A 19,985-nucleotide genomic window follows, 5' to 3' on the forward strand; every position below is an offset into this window, starting at 1 on the left:
GGGCACAGTAGCCACAGTTACGTTTTCTTGTTGCCTCATGGGTGCTGTAATAGTGTTGGGAAACGATCCAACAGTTCCTCTGCAGTAAACGCAGCTCTTTGCGATACTGTTCCATACATGCATTATGCACATGGAGCACTTTGCTAAATCATGAGCACACACATATTTTTGCCATGCACATTGATACACTAAAGCATATTGCAGCCCTGTGCGTACAGTTTCATTGGGGCCTTTATGATCAATTATTCATAATGTCTTTTATTACGGTTTAGTGTACTGGGTACCGTTGGCACGAATAAGCACCTCTTCAGATCTGTGACGGCTGTTAAGAGCAAAAACAAAATTCATGGTGGTCACATCTGACAAAGTGGAATCATATAAATTAGTGGTCTGTTGACTTCCTGTAGACATTGATTTTCTCTGACTTTGTGTAACCAGCTCACATGAAGACTCATCACAAACGCAGTGGATTCGAGCTTTGCCTTAATACAGCCTTTTTCTGCACCATGCTCACCTTTTCTGTGCTTTCACTCGAGCCTGAAGCCAGCAGACTTGAAACTATTTGAGACCCCATTATTCACAACTAAACAGGCGAGCTTCTCCTCCAAGTGAATGATGCTTTTTGCTGCAGATTTTCTTTTTTTTTTTCAACCATCATCCAATCTCTGGGCCATTTCAGTAATGCACCTACAATATTAGTTCTCTGTTGTAGAGAGAAAGGAGTCTCTTAAAAAAAAAAAAAAAAGCCTCTTAGTGCTCAAATCCCTTTTCTTCTTCTTTGTTTCCACCGGGGGGCGGGGCATTTTAATCTGAACGCCACACAACTTCTGTGAAAAAAATCGTGTCCTGATCTACATGAGAAGAGTAATGGCAGAGAGTCAAGAAAACTGACATGAAAGCGATTGAAAATCTGTCATCGCAGCAGCCATGCAAAATAGGTTACATGCACAGACTGAGGCAAGGTATATAAATCTGTTCAATGGATGATCTCATTCTTCTCTGCTCATGTGGAAAAATAAATGATACACAGCTGAATGTTCTTGTTGTTAGGTGCTGTCAGTGAGTTGTCAGGTCTAGTCATGTGAGGGACAACAAGAAGAGCTGTCGGTAAAATAAATAAATAAATAAAAATCTGTCAGCTTTTTTGCACAAAGGCTTTTATCTATTGCTCGGGGCAGCAATATTAGTTATGCCTGAGAAATGGACTATTACACACAACATTACACAAATTCAATACCGCACAAGAACTTATTTGCAGTGTGGGGAACATTGCTTGAATCACCTTTTCACACTCCCAACCTTCAAGCACTCTAGACCAGTGCATGTAGGGACAGTGTGCAACGTTTCCTGCATTTTTCTTTCTTAACATATAAGAGCAGACAAGCGCCAGTGAATATCAATAAAGCATGAAAGCATTCCAGCTTGTGCAATTTTCATATTGTTAAATCATACTGCTATTCTCTCTCCTTCAGGAACACAGGTTACAGTGATTGAAGACCGATAGGTTTATGCTTCCGCCCACAGACACGGTGAATTTAATGACTGTCTCCAGCCTTATTCAGCTCTTATAATGCTTGTTAAGACGGCACCGTCTATGTTAGCTTTCAGTCCCTGTCGGCTATGACTTTCCCCACGCCTGCGTCCTACCAAGAGAAATTCAAAAAGACTTGGAGCCCTCCAGGAAGACAATTAGAGTCATCTTTCTCTCAGTGTGCAGCGTTGCCGTGACAGCAAGCTTTGAGCACATTGCTATGCATAATGCAGCTCTTAAAACTGCACCCTTCCCTGGTCCGTGGGGGAGCTTCTGCAGGATGATGCGTGCCACGCTGCTGAAAGACTAATGAACTGAGCTAATCGAATCTGATGAGTAGGGGAAATCAACTGGCTCTCATAACCCACGGCATACTGTACAGTAGTGGGGCGCGTCATTACTGAAGCCTGGGCTACAAATAGCAGCTCCTCCACCTCTGACACTAGGTGTTACAGCAGTGTGGGACAGAGGGTGGTCACCAAGGCTGGCTGTGCAGAGGGTTGGGCGGTGATCATGCTGCTGTGCTGCGGTAATGTGTGAGTCTTTGTGTCAAAATCACACACAGCAAGAGCAGAGAAAGAGCGATCATGAAAACCCTATTGGGGATGACAGAGTGGAAACGGATAAAGTCAAGAGAACGAAACAAAGACACAAAGACACATCAGTGCAGAGCGGAGGGAGAGTGACAGAGGGATGAACAGAGAGAGACAGGTGAAATAAGTGAGAGCGCATGCCAAAATGAAAAATGTGCGTTCTCACTAGCTCCCCGTTTTAGCCGACAACTTGCTCTTAGCCCCCCGAGGGACATCTTCAGCTTCTCACACATGTCCATAAATATCTTGGTAGGAATGTGTGTATCATCCCTGCAGGGTGTTTGTGTGTGTAAAAGAAATAAAGCCGCCACCTCTGACTGTACAAATATGTTGATTCAGATGAATGGAGGCAATGGAGACTGCTCATTATTCATGAGGGCTTGATATATGCCACACATACCAGTGAAGCCTGTGTGGCAGACAATTTTTGGATTTTAAGGGATTTTGAGAGCAAGGCATTTTATACCCTCAATGCTAATGTCCAGTTATTTAGTTAGTTTTCTATAGCACTGATGAAAATATATAGAAAAGGTCACAGTGGCGTGCTGGAGCTGGGGCCAGCAAAAGTGTAACAACAACAACAACAAAAACAACAACAGTGGCAGATCACAGACTGTGCAGCCATCTGCTTTCCAAGCATCACTGCTGCTGTCCGACAGCGCTTTTGTTTTCCTCTGCACCAGAACATGACAGAAAAGACAGCTCATCCTCCTGACCTCAGCAACCTTTGGCTTGACGCATGTAAACAGAGCTGCTGTTTTTATCCTTATCTCTGAGCTCTTCAGGCTGCTCCTTCAGTCTCACTGCCTCGTTTTTGCTCTGATCTGCATTGTCATCTGTGAGACCGTTACATAGACAGGTGTGCACCTTTTCAAACCGTGTCCAATCAGCTGAATTGACCACAGGTGGACTCCAATCAAGGTGTTTTGGGAAGCACCCGTGCTAAATAATGTGCAAAATCAATGTGATATGTCAGTTTTTCCTTTTTAATGAATGTGCAAAAAATTTTATTCAATTTTATTCTTTTTCATTATGGATTATTGATTGTAGATTGATGAGGGATAAAATTTATTGTATAGCATAAGGCTTCGACATAACAAAATGTGAGAGTCTGAATACTTTCTCAATGCACTGTGTGTATTTTTTACTGCATATGCCAGATATGACTGTGTTCACGATTCATATGCCAAAAAGTTAAATTTGTACAGGTAAAAGTAGGATCCAAAAATTAAAAGAAAAGAATGAAGCACAAAGAGAAATCATTTTAAAATACTGAGGGGATATGCGACATTACTCTAAAAATCATACACTCGGAGCAAAATTGTAATTAATTATCTGCCAACTTGTCTCTTGACTGCATGAAGTTACCCCACGCTGTGAAATAATCTTAGGGGCACCCAGCTGTGTGACTTATCAAAAAGCATAAGATGTGAATAGTAACAGGGGCTCCGCTGATTTCCATGACTGAGCTCGACCCACTCCTGTTCAGTTAATCACCAGCACAATGTATTTCATCCTGCATAAGGTTTCCATAGGGTGTGTGTGTGCGTGTGTGTGTGTTGGGTAGATAATTAACTGTAAAGCAGAGTACTATTAATGTGCTTCTGGGTATGAAGAGAGGACGCACGCTGCGTGATAAGAGAGGAATGTGCAGCAATCCCAGGTATAATCCTGAAAAGTGAGCAGTGTGCAAACATAGGGAGAGGGGGAGGGGAACGGGGGCCACAATGGGTCGCTGTCACCATAGCAACGACCCCATTTAATACACCCCCCCCACACACACACACACACACACACACACACACACTCCCGTCAAACATAAATGCACAGCTTAAAATAAAATTTAAACAATTTACAAATATTCATATATTCAAGAGTTGGATGGGATTTTCTTTACAGCATCATGACAGATGAGTCAGCCAAGCTTTCCGAGAGGAATCCATCCATCATCCAATATCACAATCAGATAAACACTGTACCGTTTCTTGTTTATTTCTGCTAGTAGAAGAAATATAAGATTCCATACATACAAGTATGTGAGAAATAATCAAGACATTTTTTTTGTTGTTGGTTTGGTTTTGTTTTAGTGTTTTATGTCACCCTGGGGGAAAAATCATAATGTGCTGCTTTACAATTCAAAATCTTTTTGTTTTTCAAATTTACAGTCTCAAATCGAAATATGAAATAAGTGCATTTTCCTAAATTTGTTGGACAAATCATCTTCTCTATCCATCTCTCATAAATATGGGCATCTTACAAACAAACGTCCCACAGACTCATTCTCTTTGTCTCAAAGATCCAATTGGCATAACGCAACTGTTTCCTCTCTCTTAGCTCCATCTTCTGGAGAGCATTGAACATTTCAGTCAGTTTCAGGGAGGTGCTGTACTGTACTGTCGCCTATATCTAGTACATTTCTTATTCAACAAACTTTGTGTGGATCAAAAGTCAATCAGAAAGAGTGTGTGTTGGTGATATTGTGAATTCCTGATTCTGTCATTTGGCTTTTTATATCTTAAGAAAGGGAATGAAAAACAGTTACAAGGTAAACTAAGATATCAAACTCTGAATTAGGACCAGAAGAACCAGAGAAATATGCTGTAATCTGTATAACAGGATTACTTTGACTACTGGCAATGAATCTTAGAGAAAATGATGTCAGGAAATATTTTAAAAGTTCAAGTAATATCCACTCTTACCTTTTTCCTAATAAATTTTACTTGGGAGTTTCTCAGTTCAGTATCCAAGGATTGATGGGTGCTTGTGTTTTATTTTGTTTCCATTCATGCAGCATTTAATTTATTGTTGGCTGCAAGGGTATTGGTGGGTTCGTTGTCTTCAAAGCCCCTTAGGCATTCAAAAACTAAATTAAAGCAAGGTTTTAAATCTATGAAAGCCCATTTCAATCCGAAATCCTTTTTTTTCTGACTTAATATTTAATATGTATGACTTAGTATCCCAGTAAGTAAATCTCATATTTGACTTGCTACAACACATCAAAAATTTAACTGAACTTATAATTTGTTCTTATAAATTATAAATAGTAAGTTTCACTAAGTTTATTTTAGTGAGAAAACTTTTCATCCATTTTTTTTTTACTTTTACGTTCATATCGTCTTAATCTCATGATGCGACCTCCAGGTGGCAGCATGACGCAACAACCATGACACGCGCTGCAGAGCGAACCCAAGCAAGAAGAAAAACCGGAAGAGGCGTTGAGTGACAAATTGAAAACAGAAATGGCGGGGTGTGTGTGTTGTTATTAGCGTTGTAACTGCGAAACTGTAACGACTGGCAAGCTGTGTGTAGTGCCGAGGTTAAAGAGAAGATTTTCAAATTACAAAATAATGGTGTCAGGAAGCAACAAAGAGTTTTGAGCCGGTTAAAGCTAACTAGCTACATCGTGTGTAGCAACGTCGGAGTTCCCTGTAAGGTTAGCCAAAGTTAGCTTCCAGTGGGTTGTCTTCTTTTTCTTTACTGCCAACGCTGCGTAAAGTTTCCACTGACACTAGACCAATAATTGCACTGTAGCATGTGCACGGAAACAACCTTAATTTTACAACTCACTTCCACAGCTGTTTCTTCAGTTGGTCTGTTGCCGCCAACTAACATAAATGAGTAGCAGTTAAGTAAATAACTTACCGTTACAGCCAGTCATCGGCCCAACTTTCACATCGCTGAGGGCTGGACATCCAGTGAAATCACAGACCATGTACGTCAATGGGAATGTTATCCCGCACACCCCGCTGGCCGTAGACTTCTGGCAGGTGCGGAAATGTCCTGGCACCCGTCTGTTTTTCTTGTCCCACATGCACAGCGACCACACGGTGGGTTTGACCTCCACCTGGAGCGACCGGGCCATCTACTGCTCACCCGCCACTGCCACACTGCTCAAACTCAAACTGCAGGTGAGGGGCGGGGCGGGGGTGAAAATATAAGTCAAATCACAATGCATCAGAGTTGAGATTTCACGTTACTTCCCTGCCTCATCCAGTACAGTTCATTCAGTGTACTGAAGCACCTGTGCTTAACGAACAATTATTTCTTTCGTTTTTGCACACCCAGCTTTGTTTTAAGTTTTATTAATATCTGTTTACAGTGTTAAAAGAAATATTTACATTATTTTTGTTACAACCCCTTTATGGCTATGCAAAGCCACACCAGTATCTTAGGTGAGAAAATTAGATCAGCATTCACTGAATTATTTTCTAAACCCAGAACGTGACACACACTACTACAAACTGAAGTAACAAGCATCTCCTGGATAAATGAAAGGGAAATGGGAAGTTATGCACATTTGACTTACTTTTTGCAGCCATTCAAAAGGCATTTTAGTTTTGAATATTCCTTAATTTTATGTAATATAAAGATGGATTACAAACAGAGAGAAAAAACAATATGAAGTATCGTAGTAAAATGTGGGGCCACAAAGAGGTGGAGATTGGTGGTGGAGATCACTAACACATTAGTCGAAAATCTTCCAGAGGTGTTGATATGAGATCTAGGGACTGGAGACATCATTTTCATCCTCATCAAACCATTTAGTCACCTTTTATGCTTGTATGAAAATATTCAAGGTATTCCTTTAATTTGTCACTTATCTCAGAAATTAGAATAAGGAGGCACAGAATATGTCTGTATGTCATGTACATAATGCTGTCTATGACTATGTTAAACTGGATTATTTTGCATAAGGAAGAAGGTTTACAGTGGTCACTAGTGTGTTAATCTTTTTTTTGCACTCAGTGAGTTACTTTTTCGCTGATCATTTCTATTTCTGCTCAGGTGAAAGAAAAGTGGGTCCATCCATTGGAGCTGGCTGAGCCACACCTGCTGCCACTGGATGACATCGGCAAGGAGACGCTGACGGTTACCCTAATAGACGCCAACCACTGTCCAGGGGCTGTCATGTTTCTTTTCGAAGGCTACTTTGGCTCTATACTGTACACAGGTCAGTGTCTGAACAGTTTATCTGCTACTAATAGGATGTAGGGAATATTTGTCAAGTTATGTCTTGTTGTTTTTTCTTTCTTTCCTTTTCTTTGGTGTAGTATGATGGAAATGTGCATAGTTCACTATTGCAGGAATTAAGTCAGCATTAACACCCTCTTCATTTCAGGTGACTTCAGATATACTCCCTCAATGCTGCGTGAGCCGTGCCTGAGGACAAACACCGCTATAGATGTGCTGTACCTAGACAACACCAACTGTGACCCCAACCGCACCCTCCCCTCCAGACAGCGAGCCACTCAACAAATCAAAGAGATCATCCGCAGCCACCCAAACCACAATGTTGTCATAGGTAATTTTGTATTGACCTCTCGTTTGACACAGCTTTCTGTTGTCAGTCACTAGCACATGTAGATTGACTTTACCAACAATTACAGTAAGTTGGTCCATATGGAGAGCTGACTTTAAAAAAAAAAAAAAAAATTAAATAAAATTGAAAATAATTAAAGCCTTGTAAAATTTAAATAGTGTTTATTGTTTGTCAGATTTAACAAAAAAAAATATATAAATATATGTATGTTATTAAATGAACCATCATTATTTAGCTGACTTTGTGGTGTCTTACAGGTCTGTATTCACTTGGAAAGGAGTCCCTGCTGTTGGAGCTGGCGATGGAGTTTAAAACCTGGATTGAGGTGAGCTTTCAGAGGATGGAGACCCTAAAGGTTCTGGAACTGCCTGACGTTTTCACCACTGACCCGGGAGCCGGTCGTATCCGAGCCGTGGACCAGTCAGAGATCTGTTCTGCCACTTTTCACCGGTGGAACAAAGAACAACCCACTTTGGCCATCTTGCCCACAAGCAGGCCCCTGGTATCCTTCCACCCCAATGTCCATGTGGTGCCCTACTCCGACCACTCCTCATACCAAGAACTGGAGGATTTTGTCTCTGCGCTTAAACCTACCTGCCTTATACCCATTGTAGGAAAGTGTGTACCTGGAAGTCTTTCTGCCTTACTGCCCAGCAAAAAGCGCCATGAAATCCTGGTGCCTGAGTCAGTACGACAACACATGTTGAGACAGCCTGAGAACCAGCTCAGCTCATCAGCATGCACCAGCCTTCGCCGTAGACACTGCAGACCTCTTCCTCCCAAAGGGGTGATATTTGAGTCTCCTGTGAGTGCGTCCAGGAGGTCATGTGAAGATGTCTGGGGAGCAGAATGCCAGGAACAAGATGCTTCTGATGAAGAGATGGACACAGAAGGTAGTGAAAGGGACTCTGATTGTGTCCTTATCGATATGAGCAAGAAACTCACCCCTAACAAAAACATAAGAGGGGCTGGAGACATGTGGAGCCTCAACATCGTCCAGACAGTCTCTGAAGATATGGTGATGGCAGAGTCAGTGCCATTCAGTCAACTCACCCAGAGCAACTTTGCTCCAGTGGAGATCCTGACCAACACAAAGGCTTGCTTGCAGCCTGTCAGGACCAGGAAAAGGCATTTTCATACTAATGGCAAAATAATCAGCAAGACAGCATTGAGTGAAAATTACAGTAGTCAACATGGTCAACATGGAAATGTTGAGAACAACACACTGTCAAATGATGATAGCATGGATCAGGACAGTGGACATGGAATCAATCAGGATGATGACATAATGTCAAATGACAATAACATGAGTCAGCACAATGGATGTGAAAAAGATCAGGGCAACAGCATGGCATTATTTCAAAACAGCCCCATTAACGATTCCTGCAACTCATCTAGCCCCTTTAATGACCTGAGGGAGGAATATATAGAGCAGCTTGAAAACAGTATTTTAAAGGGTCTCACCTTCACAGAGGAGGACCTAAAAACCTGGGACCTCCTGCAGCACAGCTTTATGCAACAGTACCCCCTCTGTCCACTACATGACGAAAAAGATGACGTCTCAGACAAATAATGTGACCTGACGTCTAAGTTTTTGCCTTGCTTTAGAGGCCTTTTAGAGACTTCTGTGTGTGTCAACATAAGCACCTTAAAGCCACAGCACTATTTTCTGTGCTCTGTCGTTGGAAACTTCCTACTTTATATAATTTTCCTTATGGTGCCTCCATTTTGTATGGGTAGCCTGGAGTTTAGAAAAGCAGGTTTGTTATCAAAAAGTAGACTAGGTCCTAGGACTGGACCTGTATAGTGATGGACTAATCCTTGGCTTTACCTTGGCCTCCTGGGTGTGTAAGCCAGCAAAAATAAATCCTCATTTCTCATTAAAGACTAAAACTATTTTCCTTGTTGTGATAAAAAAAAAAAAAGATCAGTGACCTTTATTGGCCGTGTATAAATGTATACCATGGACGAGGCTGAGTCACAGCTCAAAGTAGTCAGTAGACAAATGAGAGTCACAGGATCTTGGAGTGCTTTGAAATATCAGTGGATGAAGATGTTTTTGCTGCTGCAAAGAGCCAAGAGTTACAAGCCAAAACCCTGATTCAGTTTCAGCCTAAAAGCCGAAACAAAGTTAGAAAAACGTTTTTGGCATATACCAGATCAGCCTTTTTCACTCAAGATTTTATTTTCATTTTCTTGCTGTGTGAATAATGTAATGCCTTTTTTGAGTAAATCTGAAAAAAACATTGTTTTGTTTTAGTAAAATCTGTATTTTGCAGTTTTGAGTCAAGAGAAAGTTGCTGCACTGGTACTTAATATTGAAAAAACAAACTTCCTGTGATTGTCTTTATTTGTAAATGTACACCTAGTTTTGATAAATACTGTGCAAAATTAAGTATTTTTTTTAAGATGTTATTTAGCAGCTATAGCTGTGTTCTTTTCTTTGTTAGTCGACCACTGAAGAAAAATTAGCATCAAATGCAGCTCAGCAAACTCCAAAACACTTTCATCCCAACATTTCATTTTTTTAAGGAATTGGTCATATGAATCAGTAATGCATGTATAAATATTTTAAGAAAGAAGTTGTGTTAAATTAGGTGAATGTATATTGAATATCTTTAATGTTTCTGATTGTATTCCTACTGCAGCTTAATGTGTCTTTCATATTGTTTTTGTTCTCCATGACGACCTTTGTCAACTCCAAAAAGTATCTGCTATTGTCTTTTTTACATGTTTTGATTAGAGGTGACATAAACCAGCAGTGTGCAGCTCGACTTCCCTCTTTGTGAACTTAATCACTCACTCTGGCAGTGTTAATCCCAGATTTTACCAGTTGGACTACAGTGCTCTATAAATGCCATTGACCTGTTAACATTTGTGAAGCCACACTTTGGCTTTTTATTTGTGGGAAAAATAAATAATTTTGGCTTCATTTTAGCCATTAAAAACTAAAAGATAGATGTTAAAATGTAATTTTCTTTTCGGTAAATGTATATATATATCATACTAAGTACTAATAGGAAAACCTGTTTTATTGTAATGCATTACTGCATACTGTATTTACCTTGGTGTTTTATATTACAAAGCATCTCTGTATAATAAAGGATGTGTTGTTGAAAAGTGTAACACGTAACTGTACGTTGAATGCAGGCTCCTCATGTACCAAATGTTTCCTCAGTAAATTACAGATTATTTGCAAATGAATGTGTTTTGGTGTCTCTTTCAAACGTCCATGTTTTAACTTGTTAACTAAAGAACTCCACATACTGTAGCATAGAGATTTGTAGCATCTTCTGGACATGTAAACTGAGGGTTCACAGCTTTTTCCTGTTGCAATGTTGTTATTCTTCCCTAAGATGGCAGTAGTTGGTTAAAAATACCAGCAGATGCTTTTGTGTTATGCATTGCTTCCCATTTAATTTTAGCTTTTAGGTTTCTACAGCATGTCTGATTTTTGTTAAAAAAAACATAAATAAATAAAAATTGAGTATATTTGGTAGCTAATAGCATGCTGAGCAGTAATGACTCAGCTCTTAACTAAATCCCATTGTCCCTCCATGGTTTTTAAATTAACATTATATTGCAAATTAAGATCATAAAAATATCATAAAAATGTTGTGTGACAGCAATTAGAATACACACATACACACACACAAACAACTGTGAAAACAAAGCTCTGACTAATTGAAGCCTTTTTCCACATTCATACTAGGACTCTGTTTATATGAAGCATGCATGCTGCATTGCCTGACCACAGAGCAGGACCGGCTGTATCTCATTTCAGCCACCACAGATGAGTAGTTTTGGTCTTCATGCTTTCTGGTGCTGAGTAACCCCCACAGAGAACCCCATCCACCATCCACTGATGAAACGCGACCTGTAACATGTACCTGGAAGGATGTTTATTCATTGGATTACAGTATGTCTTCACAGCTTTAATTGCTAATAGTCTTGTTAAGGGCTAAATAGGATACTAATTTGCTGTGTTACAACATCTCCACTTCATCACCTCTCCAGAATAGCATTTACTGTGAGCAGTGTATTCACTCTAAACAAACAGTAAAGTCAATCCAGCTGTAAAATCACTTTTAGTTGGCCCTGATCCCAGCACGTCCCATTAGGCTGCACTGAAAAGTCTCTGTGTGAAGTTCAGAAACCTCATGCTCAGACAACATGTAGTTGCCATCGGTGGGTTGTCAGATTGACAAGAGCTGCCAACAGGAGTCTCCTCTTGTGCTCAGAGAGGATGAATGACCGGCTTCTGCATGTGGGAGGAGGGAGATCTGGGCTCAACAATGAGCTACAGGCGCGGAGGCCACTGTGTGCAGCTGAATACAGATGATGACCTGTGATGGAGCAAATATTCAGATCCAGTACTAATACCACACTGTAAAATACTTCACTACGAGTACGCCCTGCATCAAAAATGTTATGTAAAAGTATGTCTATATGTAATTGTTAATAAATACTTTTATTAAGTGTAAGTACTCAATGCAGAAAAATGTCCCATGTGACTGTAATGCTATTAATTATTACACAATTGGATTATCATTACTGATGTATTGATGTGTAAACAGCATTTGACTGTTGCAGCTACGCAAGGTGAAGCTTAATTATCCTATAATCATATAGGATTGCGACTAATGAATATTTTCCTTATGGGTTAATCAGGTGATTATTTTCACAAGAAATCAATTGTTTGATTTACAAAAATTCCGAAAACAGTGAGAAATGGAAAACACCCAAGACTGAATTTGCATTAAGATTCCTGCATATTTTACACAAACTGACATTTTTTCCCTGCATCCCTGCAGCCCCCAATGCTATTTTAAAGCAGTGCCCTTGCTTTGTGAAAAAAAATAAAACATGTTTGTGACTAGAAAAATAATAATAATTTGGGAGGAACAATGCAGTTTCTTTTTTTACACTGAGAGAGCATAAAGCCCTGGCAGTGAGGCTAGGAAATGAAAGGAAATGGAGTGTCACATACCCCTACAAGCCTCACAGCAGGGTATTAGGGCTCAAGTAATGGATTCCTCACACACACCATTACTTCAAAGTGGAAATCGTGAGGACGCTGCTACCTGCAAGGCCAAGCCCTTATACCAGGAGTAAAACTGCTTATAGAATGACATGGATGTTTGCAATTCACTCAACTCTCCCTTCAACTTTATTTCAGTTAAGGATGTTGACGTGATTAACACAGAGTCCAGTTACCACATCATCAACTTTACAAACAAAAAGAATTATTGGGCAAAGTGTACACCAACAAAATTCATCCAGAATCACAGTGTGGCTTTGGGTGTTTTTCATTTCATCTTGTGCTGTAAAGAAGAAGAGAAGGGTCCAGGTGTGTGATTTATAGTGCTGGTCCAGCAAGAGCTCTCAATACATTTTTCAACTGTTACTAGGGACTAAAGTCAGCTTCCCCCAAGACCCGCAAATAAAAATGTTAATGCACATGAAAGGCTAGCGCACCAAACCTCTGTTCTGAGCATCGAAGCACTAAATCACAGGTAGTCCCAGAGTCTTACTGACCTGCAGATTCACTGCTGCTGCACTGAAGTGAAGCTCCCTGACTGTTTGAACAGGGCAGCAGCAGGATTTGTTCATAATTTATTTGTGGTTTGAGTCAAACTTTATAGTGACTATATAGTTTTTTTTTTTGTTTGTTTGTTTTTTATGATCAATTCTGTATGGAATACATACATAACGTATAGTTTCAACATAATAATATTATAACTTCTACAAACCTTTTAAATATCTTGTCAGTGTCATGTTTTTTTTAGACAATTCAGCTGTGACTGCACATGACATGACTTGACATGGTCATGAATAAAAACAGCTGAGTGTCCTTGTCCTCATCTGTCATTGGTGAAAATACATTAAAATTCATTCTGATGCATTTTAACCTCATAGAGCAGGGTTAGGGTTAGTTAGTTTCATACTTTTTTCGTCTGACATTCCCTCACAGCCCCAACAGATGGGGTATTTTCACCACAGCGAAAAACACAGCTTATGCCACTGGATGTTTCAAGCATTCATCCATTACTTTTAGCTTTCCATGTAGACCTTTCTGCTCAAGTTACAATTGTATGATTGTAATATATCCTTCAGTGTGAAAGTGAAAGCTATCCCTGTGTCAGCTTCATAGCTGGAAGGTTACTCTAACAATAAATATACTTCTATGTACATATAACTGATAAATACTTAAGAAAATACATCAAACTTGCGACATAAATATGTGAAACCCAGCATGCAAGGTCACATAAAATTCAATGTGCATACAGTGACAGCAGGGTGAGTCATACTAAACATCAGCACCATACACATTTGTAATCCTCTTTTTTTTTTCTTAAACACAAATATATGGCACATTCTATACACATTTTAAGATATAATAGATATATAATCATATGTGTTTTTTCCCCTCATTACTTCAACTGCTCCACAATATTTCCAGGTACCCTCTGCAGAAGTGCCCTCTGGGGTACAAGTACCACTAGTTCTGCCACAGCCCTCTCAGGTACCGCTTCAATGACACCAGCTCTCATGTTATAAATGTACATTTGAATTGATTTTAAACTGAATGTTACTCCATACTTTTTATAAAAAAAAAATGGATAGTTAGAATTTTTTTTCATAAAATTTAGCAGTCATTGTATGGGTGTCAGAAGTTGTTTATCTCAACCATCTTTCTACTGCTACTCAAACCATCTATCTATTTTTTAGTGATCTGACTTACTGTATTTTAATTTCCCTGTTTACCTGCTGATTAGTTGTCATACACTGTCAGTTTCAACACATAACGTTCAGGTGTTACATTTGATTCAATATGTGAATATATTTTTTGGCAACTGCAGAAGTAACACTGAGGTACAAGTGCCCCTTGACAACCTGACTACACACAGTACATGTACTGTACATGTGGCTTTTCAGCACCATGGACAGCTACCAGTGAAGTCCATTACCATGAATCCTCTCTGAACAGAAAACCAACCTAACATTAGTGTAACCCAGGGCAATGTTTTCATCTTGCTCTCTGGGGACTAAGGTGGGTTGGAAAATGTTGCTAACGTGCAAATGAATGTATTTTCCACAAGGTTGGATTTTGAAGGTTTAGAGGCACATTCATCCATGATGCAGAAGGAGTCCTCGCCTCCAGTGAAGCATCACATCTTTACTGCACTGGTCTGAAGCAAAGTTAAACCAAATCAACTTGACAGAACGCTTGACTTGACACAGCAGAAACAAGGACTTTCCTGGCGGCAAAACCAATGAGCAACAGGACGGCCTTTTAACTCGGGCCTCGGAGAAAATGCTCAAAATGCTAGTGTGTCAGTTTTCAGCAGCTCTTCAAAGACAACGGCTTTCTGACAGAGCTGTGTGGGAGATGAGAACCAGCTCAGAGCTCAGTACAGGTGATAGCAGCAGAGCAGCGCAAGTCTTTCAGCCAGATGGGGTAGACAATAAGAAAACCATTGGTTTCTGCACTTTGTAGTGATTTCTCTCAGTCCCTCTTTCCGAGACTGTCGTTGGAACGATGAAGCTGAGCTGTGTCAAACCCACACAGCAGCAGAGGCTGTTATCTTTTTGCTCACAGTCTGCTGCTATTTCTGTTGCCTCTGCCAGTGTTTTTGTGTGTGGGGGTACATACACGCACATATGGCAAAGCACTGTTTGTGTTTGTGTGATTTATGAGGGGGTAAAAACACAAGGATGAGCAGGAGTAACGAGTGATGAGAGTTAGAACAGCAGTCACAAAACATCTCTGTTGACTGGAGAGAGGACAGAAAAGAAAGATTTTTATTATTATTATTATTAAATCCTTTATTTCAACAGGTAGTCTCATTCAGATCAAGATCTCTTTTCAAGATAGACCTCTGTACAAAAAGAGACACATACAATTTATACACACAATGATTTAAAATGGACTCACACACACACACCATACCCCCTCACATTAAAAAAAAACATAGTGTATACTGTAGACACATTTTTGGAGCTTATTTAATTCATATGCAGCGTAGTGTTTGATTTGGGGACCAGAGCTAAAAAAGAAAAAAACAAAAAAAAAGTAATTCAAGCAAAAAAAAAAAAAAAACTATTATTTGAGAAATGTAGCTACACTGAGATCATTTTGACAAATTTCCTTCTCACAAACCATCATTAAAAACTGAGAGTTTTCCACAGTGTCTCGTTTTGGAGACATATCAGCAGAGAAGGTTTGTCATTTTGTCATTAAATGCTGTTCAGGATTTTCTTCACGTATCCAGCTTTTCAGCGTCAGAAGAAAACAACGGCTCTAGTGTAAGGTCTAACCCATTCACTGCATTCTTTCACATCAAAAGAGACACAATCAGGCAGCCTTGAATTCACCAAGAGACTTTTTTTTCTCTATTTTCTCTTCATCCAAGGAGCAGTCATTCATCACTCCCTCTTTGTTAATATCCCATAAGACCATAGGAGGGAGTCTGTGGCTTACACAGGCCCAGATCCAGCTGCTTGTGGATGACTCACAGGACAGTGCTTCCCTATGGGGAGCTCTATGTTCCCCTCCTCTCTCCCACTGTACCCCTCCTGCTCTCTCCTGCTGTCTCTCCTCCTCGCCACACTCTCTCACTCTGCCTCCTCTGTGCTCTCTCTAATCTCTTTTTCTCCTCGTTCCAGCCTCCCACCCTCTCCCTCTGTCCTCTCTCCAACCTGCCAGCTTTTTCTTCCCTTTCGAAGCTCCTCTCTCATCATCTTTAAAGTCACCACTCGCCTTTCTCCCCTTCATCATCTGCTCCCTCCCGTATGTTTTCTCTTACCAGCCTCTTCTTCTCCTTTTCTTCCAGCCACAAAGATTAGAGACCTTGCCCAGAGTCATTGAAGAGGTAATCTAAGGTGTACAGTAAATACATGCTGAGGGCACAGCAGAGAGAACAGCTGTCAGTGTAAGAAGTATTATCTGGTCCCTATGTGGAACTACCACCTACTTCCACGGTTTTGAAATCTCCAAAGCTTTTTACTGCATGACAGGGCTGGTCAACCCAGGCATTGTGTGCACTTTCCAGTTTGCTGCTAAATGGCACACATCAACCAGGGAATAGTTCTCACTGCTGAAACAGTTTATAGCAGCTGGCAGCAACAGCACTCGGGGATGTAACAGCCATTTGATTTGCGTGAGATCGAGTCAGTGTGGATATCTTACAGTTCTAAGGGACTGCAGGAAAATTACTAGAGGGGGAGGGTATTGTATTTTTTTTTATTTATTCTTCTGTGCCATGATGTGGCTGTTTTTTCCACAGTAAAGTAAAGTCAAATTAGCAACACAATATGTCCATGCCCTCTAGAAAGACACACAGTCCTATCGCCTTGACTATATTTGTCAAGAGAGACAAATCACTGTTGGGAAATGATTCTGTTTGATGAACTGACAGTGGTTTGGTTAAGGTTTGGGTAGGTTTACAGAAATGTCATGGTTTGGATTAAAATGACTTTGTTAAGGTTAGGAATACAAGTCCAATGTGATGTTCACCCATACATCCATACCAAGGCCCAAGGCATAAGCTAACTGAGCGGCTGTTTAGGGCCCCTGTGGCCTCCCTTACTATACTATGACTTTTTTATGCGTTATTATACAATGATGTTTTTGTGAAATGTTATGCCTTACTATGTGATGACATTTTTATGACTTTTTATGCCTTACTATACTATGATGTTGTAATGACATTTTATGCCTTGATATTTTATGATGTTTTTTATCCCTTAAAAGTACAATGACATTTTTATGACATTTCATGCCTTACTATGAGTTTTTATGCCTTATACTATGACTACACTATGACATATACTGTATATGTATATATATGTATATATATATATATATATATATATACTGTATATATATATGACATGTAAGTCCCTATATCAAGAGTGATGTTACCATGTGTCATCTATAGATTAGATTAGATCATTTTGAATAATAAAATTAGATATTTTATTTATCCCCTAGGGGAAATTCATGTGTCCATTAGCTCATTGTTGATAATAATAGTAATAATAAAAACAGTTAATAATAAATAAACAATGATAATTAGATTAGTCCACTTCATTTGACTGAGGTGTTGTATAGCCTGATGGCTATAAGAGGATATATTAATATCAAATATTACATATATACATCCTCTGGATATATGAAGATATAAGTTCATAACATATCTGAAATACGAGAAGAGAGAAGAGAAGAATGTTTGCATTAATCTGTGTAAAATATCCTGTTTTCATTCAGTATTTGTTGTATTTAGTATGTAATTTAGTATTACTATTAGAAGCATGTGTGAACAACCATAATATTGTTAGTTAATATTGTATATTTATTTTAAATATTGATTAATGTGGTGATTATTTTCTTGTGGACATGTGCAAACTTGTTGATTTGTCCAAACAGTCTTGCACAGACATGTTGTTTACTGTCAGAGTCTTTATATTTGAAAAGTATTTTTGCCAAAAATATGACTTAAACAATTATTTAAATATTAAAATTGTTGCAGATTAATTTTTTGTTGAGGGACTAATCAATTAGTCAACTCCTCATTTCACTTCTGCAGGTAATTAAAACTACATTGTTATTCAGTTTAATAGGTTCAAACTGGGTCATTTACCTTCTTTTTGTGCTGTCTAGTTTTGCCCTGGCATGTAGAATTGAATAAAATCACTGAAATATTGCTGACATTTTGAATTCCAGTGTTGTTTTTCTCCATAATGGGAATGCGTTTCTATGGGGAACAGGCTGTTCCACTATGCAGCAAACAGTACATATGCCTCACTCTGGCAGGATGTAATGTTATTCAGCACATCAGAGTTCCCTCTGAGAAGTCAGCACTCTGGGTCAGCTCTACTTTATTTTCTATTTGTTGATGTTATTAATGTGTGAGTTCAGTCCGTTAACTTGTTATTTGTTATTTTTAATGTCAATTTTTCTCCCTTCAAGGCAGGAGATGTGATATTTACTGACACCTGAGGTTATACCAAACTAAATATGTCCATTGTCCTTTAGTTTGAATATAAAAGAACAGGTAAACAAACATACGGCATGTTTGTGTTTCTCCTCTGTGAATTTGACATATTAATTAAGATGATTCATCACAATTGTTTTCTATGTGGACAGCTATGCCAGCTGACAAATCTCCAACACATTATCCCCAATGGGGGGGTAATGCAAAACCACCCACTGCTCCACTCCGGCTCTATTACAGTGCACTGAAAACTCACTCGTTCTTATAATATCAGTCTTTATGGAAGCCTAATGATGATTTATAGGCAATGCAAGGGCGGCTGGTGAATCGCGGTGGTGAGTCCATTTGTGCTGCTGAGCGAGACCTGTGTTGTAGCCCCGAGGTGAGTGGAGTTCATTTTGAGCAGCAGAGCGGAAAGGTTACAAAAGGGAGCGAGTGTGAGAAGTGAGGAGTAATAGCTGTAACGATCCTTCCCACTGACTCCAAATCCAAATCTGAAAAGAAACAGATATGCGTTTTCAATTGACCTGAGCTCTACAAATAGGTGGATGTTGTTCCACCCACCATTACACATGAAGCAGCTTATACCTTGCTGCTAGGGAACCTGGAGGCTGCTTTAACAGGGCAGAGCTGGCGGTGCACTGACACACCATGAAGAGATCTGGTTCTGGTTGGTTTCCAGGTCAATACCCAAACTCCAGCCTGATCTCTGATTAGAGTGGGAAGAGCTTGTGCACACCTCCCTCCTCGTACTGCTGAACAGATTAAAAACAGACACTGAGTCCAGAGGGGCGTTTGTTGGCTGCTGACCTTATTACAGTTTTTCTCAATCGCTTTGGCACATTTCTCGAATCATCCTCGACATTTGCAAAACAGTAAGTGAATTTCTCAAAACAATTCGTACAAATAGCAAAACACCATGGATTACCTGCAAAAGCCAGTCTCTTGCTCAAAATCCTTAGTTCATCTCTCAAAAGTAAATATCTGTGTCAATGAACATGTCACTGCCATCAGATGAAAAGTCCTTGTGTTATTGTGTACGGATAAGACAGTCAAATTGCTTAGTCGTGTTGTCAATATAACAGTGTACTCTGGAGGGATGTTCTGATGTAAACTATGGCTAAAGTTTTGATGACATTTATTGTAAATTGTTATACACCTTAGTGTATGTGGGAGATTGATTGCAAGAGACTGGACAAGATTCACATTTACGCTTTTACTGTTTGTGCTGTAATTTGTTGACAGACCATGTCACTGCGATACAGAAAGGCCTCTTCTGTCTCTTCCTCTGTTTTGCCTCCCAACTCCTCCTCCACGCAGCCTCACTCCTCTTCCTCTTCTTCTTCTCTCTGTCTGTTGACCCCGTCCAATTCCTTGTTCTTCCATTGTCAGACAGTATAACATTGTGTTGTGCTCCGGCTATATATATATATATATATATATATATATATACTTGCCAGTTGGTTCATGAGATGCACCTTTGAGAATTTCAGAAAACTGGTTGATCATTTGTTGATCTAATGCTTCACACATTTCCCTTC

At 39.6% G+C, this 19,985-nt stretch overlaps 1 protein-coding gene across 1 annotated transcript; it reads left to right on the forward strand.

The window, feature by feature from the left end:
• Positions 1–5,231: 5,231 nt before the first annotated feature.
• dclre1b (DNA cross-link repair 1B) lies at positions 5,232–10,644 on the forward strand. Its single transcript, XM_023427606.2, has 4 exons — positions 5,232–6,032; positions 6,910–7,075; positions 7,244–7,426; positions 7,702–10,644. Exons 1-4 carry the CDS (start codon positions 5,835–5,837, stop codon positions 9,015–9,017), a joined length of 1,863 nt encoding a protein of 620 aa, XP_023283374.1. The 5' UTR covers positions 5,232–5,834; the 3' UTR covers positions 9,018–10,644.
• The last annotated feature ends 9,341 nt before the right edge of the window (positions 10,645–19,985 follow it).

Source organism: Seriola lalandi, unplaced genomic scaffold, assembly GCF_002814215.2.
Source record: "Seriola lalandi dorsalis isolate HSWRI2012SDOR001 ecotype SW California unplaced genomic scaffold, Sedor1 jcf7180002054861, whole genome shotgun sequence".
Classification (NCBI taxonomy): Eukaryota; Metazoa; Chordata; class Actinopteri; order Carangiformes; family Carangidae; genus Seriola; species Seriola lalandi.